The sequence below is a fragment of the Acomys russatus genome, chromosome 12, assembly GCF_903995435.1.
Source record: "Acomys russatus chromosome 12, mAcoRus1.1, whole genome shotgun sequence".
NCBI classification, from domain to species: Eukaryota; Metazoa; Chordata; class Mammalia; order Rodentia; family Muridae; genus Acomys; species Acomys russatus.
In genome coordinates, this window is record NC_067148.1 from 36,683,640 (window position 1) to 36,695,872 (window position 12,233).

Genomic DNA, 12,233 nt, shown 5'->3' on the forward strand with positions numbered 1-12,233 from the left:
CTTTCTCCCACACACCAGGACATATTGTCAAGTATGTAAGTGATTGGAACATTAGTTACATCTCCAAATTTGTGTTTGTAAAAACAAAGAGAAACATCTTACACTAATATAAAACCAGTTTTGTCTTCAAAACAATTATTTAAAACACATTTTAAGGGTTCAAGGTAACTTCAAATACATAGTGATTTTTGAAACCAGCTTGGGCTATATTATATATAAGACCCTGTGTCTCAAAAAAATATGGATAGGAAGGATAGACTGCAGAGATAGCTCAAAGGAACATCCTTGCTGCAAAAGAATGAAGACCTAAACTCAGATTCCCAACATCCACATACAAAGCTGGCTGCATGTAATCTCAGTGCTGGGTAGGTAGTAACAGGCGGCTCCCTGTAGCTCCCTGGTGAGCTAGATTAGCAAAATTGGTGACTGCTAGTATAAGTGAGAAACTGCCTCATAAACAAAGTAGAAATCAAATGAAGACATACAGTGTGCATATCTGGTACATGCCAACGCAAGCAAGTGAATGCACGCAAGCGCACATACACACACACACACACACACACACACACACACACACACACACACACACACGCACACGCACGAAACAGACAGAAAGAAAAGCATATGTAACACATAGGCAAAACAGCCAAAGCAGACAAAGAAGAAATGTTTTCTAGATAACAGTAATGCTGCTCCTAGAGATAATACCCTGGATAATAGTGATACTATTGTCATTTTAAAGTGTAGGGTAGGAGAAGTTAGCACACAATAAAGAAATCAGTATCAAGGGGCTGAGTGTGGTCAGCAATGGAGTGCTTGTTAAGCATATAAAAGGCCATGGTTTTTATCCACAGCACTGCAAAACTCAAAGAAAAACAAAGAACTATCCCCTGATCAGTATATGCTGCAAACAGTCTCACTGGTAAATATATAAAGATATAATTAAATGTTGGGGGTAGTGGCATTAAGCCTTCAATCCCAGCACTCTGGAGGCAAAGCCAGGTGGATCTCTGGTGAGTTTGAAGCCAGCCTGGATTATAAAGTGAGTTCAGCATAGTCAGGACTACACAGAGAAATGCTGTCTCAATATATAAAATAAATCAATAAAGACAAAAAGAAAATGTGAGAGTGAGATACATGGAAAATATATGGTTTACAGCTTTTATAAAAAGTTACAAGTTTCCAGAAATGCAAATGAAACAACAGAACTTACTTTCCATCTACTACAACCCTACTTGAGGCACTGAAATCTACATTTGTACTGCCACACTTCTCAGAGATGTCAACAGATAAATAAACTAACATAACATCAATAGCCAAACATTTATGTATTTAAATGTTACTTGGCAATTGTTTTCTTTCTTCTTATCTTTATTTCTGTAAAATGCTAATTATGATATTAGTGGTTTTAAACAGTAGGTAAGCAAATATTTTATATAAATAAGTCATTTTAACATACTAAAGGAGTCAGGTATGGTGGTGCATGCCTTTAATCCCAGCACTCAGAAACAGGAGAGGTGGATCTCTGAGTTTGACAACAGCTAGAGCTACATAGTGAGATCCTGCCTAAAGCATAATGAAGCCAGATCCTATGACATATACTAATGATTGATGACAAGAAAGCTTGTATCTCGTAGGGTGGAGAATTTCTGTACTAACTTATTTCAACAAGACTATTGGGTTTAATCACTACCAATTTATGTGCAATTCATGATAGGACAAATATAGTAATAATCAGTCTGGTCTTTGTCCTCAAAGAGGTCAGTCTCATAAAACAAAGCATTTGGTCTACTAGGTGTTCTACTGAAATTCCTCCCAAACAATGAAGTTTGTATTCTCTAGCAAGAAAATACAGGTTTTTCAGAACATCCAGCTTTGAGCCTGCCTGTAAAGAATGAAGAACAAGCTGGGAGTAGTGGCACATGCCTCTAATCCCAGCACCCAGGGAGGCAAAGGCAGGCAAATAGCTGTGAGTTGGAAGGCCAGCCTGGTCTACTAAGTGAGTCCAAGACAGCCAGGCCTTCTTGGAAAAAAGAAGAAAGCTGAGTGAGGGAGAAAGAAAGAAAAAAAGAAAGAAAGAAAGAAAGAGAGAAAGGATGAACACCAATCGAAAGAGCAATTCAGTCAACACCCAAAAGTAGAGGTAAAAATTTACAAAAGTCCAGATGCTGCTCAGCAAATAACAGGAAAAGAAAATCTCTAACATGCTGGAACCTTATAATTCTCCTTAGTTTTACTCCCACATATTAGACAGTAACAGGGGAAAGGAGAGAAACACCAAAACAATGAAAAACTTACTGAGGCATTTAGTGCTGATAGAGCTTAGCATTGCATGAATTACAAAGACTGTTATAAAGTCTGGGTAAATATCTATTACAATGACTAACTACATTATCTAACCTAATCTTTCTAATACCAAGGATGGGCTGGAGAGAAGAGCACTGGCTGCTCTTCGAAAGGTCCTGAGTTCAATTCCAAGCAACCACATGGTGGCTGACAAGCATCTATAATGAGATCTGGTGCCATCTTCTGGCATGCAGGGCAGAACACTATATACATAATAAATAAGTAAGTCTTAAAAATCATAATAATAATAATAATAATACCACCACCAAGGAGACCGCATTCCCATTTTCTTAAGTAAAAAGGGAGGTCTCCAGGTTAAAAAAAAAAAAAAAAAAAAAAGGCAAGACTATACCCAATTATTCAACTTCCAAAACTTTCAAAAGGAGACACTGATCAAAGTAAAAGGCCTGATTCTGTGAAGATTAAATTGTTCCTAACCATTCCAGTATTCGATTCCAGTACTTGTACATTAAAAAGGAGATGGTAAGCAAGAAAAATAGAAACACTGCGTTCACACTGAACCTTACTTAGGAAGGAGTTCTGAATATGGACAATTGTTGAGAATGAGAAATGGCCAGGCCCACACCTTTAGTCCCAGCACTTGGGAGGCAGAGGCAGAGAGATGTCGGGGCTCAAGGCCAGCCTGATCTACATAGTGAGTTCCAGGACAGCATGCGCTACACAGAGAAACCCTGTCTCAGGAGAAAATGAAAAATGATCTGAGTATTTCCTCAATAAAGGACAGAAAATTATCTGAGACTTCTATCATCTTTTGCACTCAATTCTACCAAGAAATATTCAGCCAAGAATGCTTACAAATATGTAGATACTATTTTCATGTCCATTAAAACCTAATTTATAATATTATTAATCAAATAGATAGACTGGAAAGATGGCTCAGCAATGAAGAACACTGGCTGCTCTTCCAGAAGACCTAGGTTCAATTCCCAGTACACACATAGCAGCTCACAATTGTCTATAACTCCAGTTCCAGGGTATCACTCAAACATATACATGCGGGCAAAGCACCCATGCACATACAATATGTTTAAAGCTGTTCAATGATAGCCTACTTTTCTAATCTATTCAAAGCATGGATTCAATATCCAGCAGAATGGGGGTGGGATAGAGGTGGGAGTTTCAAACATTTCCATTTCCAACAGAGAATAGTGGCCTTATTCTGCCAGTAACTAAGGCAATAACCATTATAAATCTTATTTCAGAACAAGCAAAAAATCTGTCCATTGACACAATCTGTCCAATCCTGGAAAAGTAGTTAAATTTTGTCCAGTGTGTGGTCAATAAACAAATCCAGATTGCAAAAGCAAGAGCAAATATTTAAGGTAACAAAGGATAAAAAACAGCAAGACAGGTGTAAACAGCTATATTTTAAACTGTATTTTAAAGACAAAAAAACAGGACTGTGGTAGCACATGGCTTTAATCCAGCACTTGGGAGGCAGAGGCAGGCGGATCTCTGTGAGTTTGAGGTCAGCCTGGTTTACACGCAAGTTCCAGGACAGCTGTTACACAGAGAAACCCTCTCTTGGGGGGAAAAAAAGACAAAAATAAAATAAAGATGTGAGTCTATTGATTTCTACATTTTTAAAAAGTACTGATTTTAAAAAAGCTTTCCAAGCCAGGCATGGTGACACCAGACTTTAATCCCAGCACTCGGGAGGCAGAGGCAGGTCAGCCTAGTCTACAAAGAGAGTCCTGGACAGACAAAGCTACATAGAGAAACCTGTCTCAAAAAAACAAAAAATAAAATAAAATAAAAATAAATTAAATAAATTAAATAAATAATAATAATGTTTCCTTAAAACTCTTACATGCATTTGCGAGTATGCATGCAGACCTGTGTATGCCATGATGCAAATGTGGAGATCAGAGGACAACATTTGGGTGTCAGTTTCATCTTTCCACCAAGATAAGTCCAGTGACAGAACAAGCTCATTATCACATGTGGCAGCAATCAACTTTTGCTGCTAAGCCAAATTGCTAGCCGTAAAAAAAGTCTTTAAAGTGTAAATTAAAAAGAAAAATCTATAGTTTGGATAAATATATCAAACATCAAGTAATTATTAAAACTTTGTAGGACCAATTTCTGAATTGGGTAAGTTAGATTAGATTTAAATATTGTGACTATCAAGCTATAAAATAACTCAGAATAAAAAGCTATTCTTCGTTTAAGAAGGAACAAAGAATAGGAATGGACTTAATTTTGCAGGCTTCCACACAAAAATAAAATGAGAAAAATGGCAAAGCCAGTGAGTTAATAACCTTCCATGAAGAGCTACAACTATATATATAACAAGCCATTCTGAAATTAAGACAAGCAATATATAATCTGGCCAATATACAGCAATATGCTCAACTCACAACTATCAAAAAGGCTAACTTTTGCCAACAAGCATCTTTTTTCTGTACTGCTTGGGGATGAAGCTTGTTGCTAAATTGACAGAATGCTTTCCCAGCATTCACAAAGCCCAGAGTTCAACCCCTAGCACTACATAATCAAATACTCTGCTAATCAATACCAAGGACAGCTCAACTAATTTAAACCCTGTCTAAAACAAGGCTATGTAATGCTCTATTAATTAGCATTTTGATAAGTTAGTGTACATAAGTAGGATTATAAATTTTTTTAAAATTCAGCAATTTAACAATCTGTTAAGAGTCACCAAAATACTCATCCTTAGTTTATAAATTCACTTTCAGGAATAGAAATATAACATCAATCAAATGTAATAATAGGCACATCCATTCGTTCATAGAGGAAAAAAAAATCAAATTAAAAACTTGCTTTCCTGAAAGAGGTGGGGTAAATCACTAGAACCTCCAATCATCGGGGTTTAAATCATAGAAAAACCATGTAGGCATTTCACATTCTCATGTGGAAGACTATTACAGAATTCTGGAAAGTACATATCCAGTGAGTACAACTGGTCGCTGTAGTCTGTAACTCTTACTATATTATTTCATGCTAAAAATCCACACACAGGGAGTTAAAAACGACATGGGACAAAACTACAACCATGGTTATATAAGTAGTAAAACTAAAATGATCTTATTTTCCTATAGTCTCCATACATACTTTTACAGTAGAAAGTGAAAATTAGCACTGACACAATCTTAAGCAAAGCTGCTATAGAAGAAGTTCGCTTAATCCCACCATTGCCCATTGAGAAAACAGGTGAAAGCACACCGTACAGTTAAAATGATACTGCATGGCCAAGAGGGAAGTGACAGCCTACAAATACCTGGGCTAGAAGTGGAAAATGCTAGAAGTATCCCTGAGAGCAAGCCAACAGAGAAGCAGTGGAAGGAAGTTTTTTTTTCCTAAGAAAGAAAAAAGAGAACAGAAAAGAAAGGAACAGATCAGCTATCATCCAAAAACTCAGAGGAAAGAGAAAAAGAAAAATAATAGGGAGTAAGATATCTGGTTCATTACAGACAGCAATGAAAGATGTGAGAATAAAAAGAAACAGAAGACACTATTTTCTTTTTTCTTTTTCTTTTTTTAATCTTAGGAATGAGTGCAAATTATTATCCCTTTAAAAAGGTAAAGGAGTCTGAAAAAATGGCCCAGTTAAGAGCACTTGCTAGTTCTTGATAAGGACCCAGGATTAATTTCCCAAGCTTCTATACGGAGGATCACAACCGTCTGTAACTCTAGTTCCAGGGGTTCTAACATCCTCTTCTGGCTTCTGAAAGGCATACATGTGGCACAAACACATACATGCTACTAAACAAAACAAAAAAGGCACAGAATAAAAATGAACCTTAAAAAATTAGAAAGGTTAAATTACTGCCTGGTGACACATGCCTATAATCCCAGCATTCAGGAAGCTAAAGCAAAGGGATTCAAACTGGGGCCAGCCTGAACTAAATAGAGAAGCCTTGTTGAACAAGTGAAAAGGTAAATAATGAGGTAGAACCCAGCTTGAAAGGTAGTCTTGATTTGAGGGGAGGAAAGGACATGTTAACTAGGAGACTACATGACTCTGGCAGCTTAATCCTATATGAAAGAAAACAAAAAACTTGAAACTGAATTTTAAAAATCTAGGATACAGCCAGGCAGTGGTGGTGCATGCATTCAATCCTAGCACTAGGAGACAGTGGCAGGTCAGCGAGTTTGAGGTCAGTTGGGTCTGCAGAGAGAGAATTCCAAGATAGCCAATGTTACAAAGAGAAAACTTGCTGTCTCTGAAAACGGGAGGGGGGAGGGGAGCTATATATAAAAAACCTTCCAGGTAGATGCTAAGCTGAAGGAGAATATTCTCTGATCTTCCGCTAAGTCATCATTGGGCTCAAGGGATCTCTGCAGCTAAAACAGGCTGACAGTTTGTATCAGATTGAGCTACCTTTGACACATTTTAAAAGATTTATTTATTTTATTATGTATACAGTGTTCTGCATGCAGGCCAGAAGAGGGCATTAGAACACATTGTAGATGGTTGTGAGGCACCACGTGGTTGCTGGGAATTGAACTCAGGACCTTTGGAGAGCAGGCAGTGCTCTTAACCTCTGAGCCATCTCTCCAACCCTATGTTCCACATTTATTAAACAGGATTTCTTATCTGCCCAGAATTTCCCTGAGTCTCAACTGAAAAGAAAAAAAGGTTTGTTTTGGGGGGATTTTTTTTTTTGGTTTTTCAAGGCAGGGTTTCTCTGTGTAGCCTTGGCTGTCCTGGGCATTTTAGACAAGGTTGGCCTTGATTGAACTCACAGCTATGCCTGCCTCTGCCTCCTAAGTGCACCACCAAGCCCAGGAAAAAAAAAAAAGAAAAAAGATTTAAAGTGTAAAACGCACCACTATGGTGCTATGACAGCTGCTATTAATTATTATCATCACTTCACTCATTAGATCTCTATCCACAGGCTTTTACAAGTCCACTTCTCCTGGGCTGGAGAGATGACCCAAAGGTTAAGAACACATCACTATCCCAGCACTTGGGAGGCATAGGCAGGTGAGTTTCAGGCCAGCCTGGTCTAGAGTTCCAATGACAAACAAAGCTACAGGGTAACGACCCTGTCTCAAATAGTAAACAAACAACAAGAACAAAAGAGCACAACCCAAGACTTCAGTGGAGTTCCACAACCACCTGTAAAATTGCAACTCCAGGAGACCCAATACCCTCTTCTGCCCTCCGTAAGCACATGTACACACAAATAAAAATTCATCTTCAAAATACAATTGCAATTGCTCTGTCCCAATTATACTCAATCCTCTCCCATACACAAAGCCACTGGAAAAATATTCTCAAGAAATAGATCGTTAGGATAGCATTGTTGCAAAAGTTGGTCTGGGATGTGATGATAATCACTCTCAATTTCTTTCCAGCTGAGATTCTACTACCAGCAAAGAAGCAAAATGGGGATGGGGAAGTGAGACAACAAGGCAGTATTCTCACTAAAAATAGTAAGTGCTTTTTGCCCTAAAGCTATGTCTTTGATATGTTTGTATTTATATGTATTGAAAACTAGAAAATAAATGCTATTTTTCAGTACAACTAAATCATTATTACACTACATTGAACACAGGTGTTTAAAACAAGATATAATGATGTAAGAAATTATAAATATGCTAAACTTAAGATAACTAAATAGGACCTCTTATTACTGAGAAAAAATTTTTCTTTGGAAATAGGGTGTCATGAACTTGTTACTCAATAGAAGATGATACTGAACTTCAGATCTGTTAAGTACCAGGGTTATAAGATATACACCTTGTCCAGTTCACACCACACTAGGGACCCAACCCAAGGCTAGACAATCACTGTGCATACACAGTTCTGGAACAAAACAAAATTTTGAAAGAAACTTTAAAAGACACGTTAAAGGTTAAAAACTGTGCTTCCAGATTAGCAGCGCCCACAGAGTGGCTCACAACCATCAGTACATCCAGTTCCGGAGTACCTGATGCCCTCTTCTGGTTGTCCACAAGCGTCAAGCACGCATATAGTGTATAGCCGCACATATAAGTAAAGCACTCATAGACAGCCGGGCGAGGAAGCACATGCCTTAATCCCAGCACTCAATGAGGCAGAGGGATGCAGATACTCTGAGACCAAGCCAGCACGGTCTACAAAAGCCAATAAGACAGCCAAGGGTACACAGAGAAACCCTGTCTTGAAAAAAAAGAAAAAAGAAAAAAAGAAAAATTATGAAAGCTAAATATTACAGAAGGAGGCGAAGTTAAATCTTTGCACCTTTCCCATCATTTTCAAAGATTTAAAAATTGTGTTATTTTTCTTCAAAAGGGAACACAGAATACATTACCTTACGACTAGAGAGTTGAAAAGCATTTGCTGCTCTTGAGGAGAGTTCCCAGCACTAAGATTAAGTAACAATTTCTACCATGCATATCAAGATTTACAATCACCTATAAATCCAACTCCCTCTTCTGGATTCCAAGGGCACATACATAAACTCATATGATGACACATACATAAGCACTTAATTTAAAAAGAATAACTAAAACAACTAAAAAGACTGCCTTAAAAGCACATGGGTGGGGTGGCAGGGAAATGGTATGTACTTGACACACTCAAGTCTAGCAACCTGAGTTTCAGCACTACAACACATGTAGAAGCAAAGGATTTCACAAAATGGTCCTCTCATCTATATACAGGCCGCATAGCATGTGCACCCATACGCATAGATCACCCACATACATAAAATAATCAACTATTTTCCTAATTTTTAAATTAGAAATTTGCCATTTCACAATATAATGGAATTCCAATTATTATATCATTATAAAGTTACTTAAATCAACACAATTCTAATTGCAAGATGTAATGGCTTTTCTGGAGGGTATGATACAAGGTCTAGCTACATAACCCAGGCTGCCTCTGAACTTGCTTAGTAGGCCAAGAAGGGATCAAATTTGGAGGTTTTCCCCGCCTCCCCTTCAGAGTACTGAGAATACAGGAATGAAATCATGTCCAAACAAACTCAGTTAATAAACATGGTAGTGTAAGAAACTGTTTAAACTGTATAGAACACTGATGTACCAAATAAACAAAATACTGCTACAGGTATGAAAAGCAATGCTCTTGTGTTAACTCAAAATTTGACAGTTCATGTTCTAAAAATGTATAACTACAGTTGTTCAAAAGATCTAACTTGTATGAACATATAAACACATGTACTTGCAACTTTAAAAAGACTGACAATAGGGTTGGCCAGATGGCTCAATCTGCTCTTCTGGAGGTCCTGAGTTCCAATTCCCAGCAACCACATGGTGGCTCACAACCATGTGATTGGATGCCCTGTTCTAGCAATGCTGGCCTACACACTGTGTACATAATTTTAAAAAAAAATTTAAATAAGTAGACTGACAACAGGGCTAGACGGATGGCTCAGCGGTTAAGAGTAGTTGCTGCTCCTCCAGAGGTACTGAGTTCAATTCCCAGCAACCATATGGTGGCTAACAACCATCTGTAATATGATCTAGTGCCCTTTTCTGGTATGCGTGAAGACAGTGTACTCATATACAGAAAATAAATACATCTTTTTTAAAAAAAGACACTATGCAAAGGTCAATAGAAACATTTTAAGTGGATAGTGGAATTAGTATTTTTCTTTTACTTTTGTATACTCCTTGTTCTGATCATAATTATACTTATCCCTGTCTCAAAACTGCACATGGAAACCTATGTATTCTGCTCCTATCGAAATTGTAATGTTGTTGATGCTGAAGACTTTGAAATTTTCGATATAATAGTATGCGAAATGAGCTGGGTGGTGGCATACACCTTTAATCTCAGTACTCACAGAGGCAGGAGAATCTCTAAGTCCAAGAGTTTGAGGCTAGCCTGTTCTACAGAGTGAGTTTCCAGGTCAACCAGGAATACACAGAGAAACCTTGCCTTAAAAAAATAAATTGTGAAATGGCACATAGATACTAGGATTAAATTCTCAGAAAGTAATTTATTCAAAATAATGAAAAGTGCTATTTTAAGCTGGGCATGGTGGGGCATGCCTTTTATCCCAGCATTCGGGAGGCATCTCTGAGTTTGAGGCCAGCCTGGTCTACGAAGCTAAGCTCAGTACAGGCAAGGCTACAAAAAAGAAAAGTGCTAATTTTTTTTAACCATCAGCATAAAGGTTAAGTGTCCATTTAAGAGGACAAAGGAACTAAGATTCCCTAAAACCCTAAGCCAAAGAATTCCAAATTTTATGGCAGAGACATAACTAACGCACAAGTTATAGGTTCAAAGACTTTATCCATAATTATTTAAGCCAATAGGACAAATTACTATTATTCACATTTGACATTTTCAGCTTCTTTTTAATGATTTACCAATATACAGGACTGCCTCAAATTATTAAAATTGGGTACAATTTCTAAAATAACTACAATTCACTATGACTCATTTCAAGCTAAACACTGATATCACTAGATTAGAGAAAGTTCTGAGTACTTTATAAACAATGACAGTCCATGCCTAAATCAGACCCAGAATTTTACCTTCAAGAAACTGTATGTTATTATATGTACCTTATATAAAACAATTCCAATTAAAAAGATCAACAGCAGGCTGGAGAGATGGCTCAGCAGTTAAGAGCACTCTCTCTCTTTCACTTCTAACAGGTCCTGAGTTAAATTCCCAGCAACCACATCGTGGCTCACAACCATCCATACTGGGATCTAATGGCCTGTTCTGCCCTGCAGATATACATGCAGATGGAGCACTCATAAACATAAATAAATTTAAAAACAAAAGGATCAACAGCAGACCACAAATTCAGAGAGCTAGTGTGCTAACAAAGCATCTCACACCTTCATGGAATCCAAAGGGAAGACTAGTCTAGTCCTTCTACACTACCACTACCCTCAAGCTGAGTGTCAAACTCTAAGTGCTTAAAACAAATGAAACTTTCTCTCAATAAAACCATTAAGTTGAGGATCACAAATGGTTGAAGCATGCCCCAACATGTGTTAAGCAAATACAAAGGACAAACAAAACATATGATAATATGTTAACAACTTTAAATTAGGGTTTCATGTCAGTGACTGAGAACTGATTTTAGAGGGGCCTAACTAGGGGAAACATTCCAATTTTGTGCTTTTTTTTTTTTTTTTTAATTCCCAACTCCCTTACAAATTATCACGAAATACATACCTTCCTCCTATTGAGTCGTCTTGTGGTTGGGCCCCGGCAGTGTTCCTCTGTGAACGTCGCAGTGACCCCCCTGGATTGTTATTAGGCCGGTTGGACATTGGCACCTCTCTCTTGAAGGGACATACCCTTTCTAGACACTACCATTCACTGAAAGAAAAAAGTAGAAAAAAGTCTGATTAGATACACACAATACAATAGAAAAGAAATGTGGGGCAACTACTACCTTATTACACTGTGTAGCTTGACTGTGAGTACCCGGAATTTGAGGCTTGAGTGACTGGTGACTTGGTAGTTAAGAGCACCTGCTGCTCACCTAGAGGATCTGAGTTTTGTTTCCAGTACCCACATTAGCCAGCTCACAATCACCTGTAACTCCAGCTCAGTGGATCCAATGCCCTCCTTTAGCCTCCTAAAGTGCAAGCATACATAATGAATAGAAAATTTTTAGGGCCAGAAAAAAATGGTTCACCAGGTCAAAGTACTTGCTGCCACGCCTGAGTTTGATCCATGGGACCCACCATGTTGGAAGAAGAGCTAAAATTAGCAGTTGCACTCTGACCTTCATTCACATAGGCTCACAGACACACAGAAATAAACTTTAAAAATAAGAAAAGCAACATGTTATACCTACTTTATGGTTCTGCTGTAAGAGTAACAATAGAAACTAAAATTACAGTATCCTTCCCCACCGCTCCCCCCACCCCCCCACAGGGTTTCTCTGTGTAGCTTTGGCTGTCCTGGACTCGTTTTT

General features: G+C 37.9%; 1 protein-coding gene across 18 annotated transcripts in view; it reads right to left on the minus strand.

The window, feature by feature from the left end:
* Trip12 (thyroid hormone receptor interactor 12) overlaps positions 1-12,233 on the minus strand; it is a 119,230-nt gene that overhangs the window by 81,976 nt on the left and 25,021 nt on the right. For 17 of the 18 annotated variants that reach the window (XM_051154207.1, XM_051154208.1, XM_051154216.1 and 14 more), the window contains exon 2: positions 11,483-11,629. In XM_051154207.1, coding sequence (XP_051010164.1) covers positions 11,483-11,580 — 98 coding nt within the window. In that variant the 5' untranslated portion in view covers positions 11,581-11,629. Of the gene's footprint in view, positions 1-11,482; positions 11,630-12,233 lie in introns of those variants that run through there. The other variant, XM_051154221.1, reaches the window with a different exon arrangement.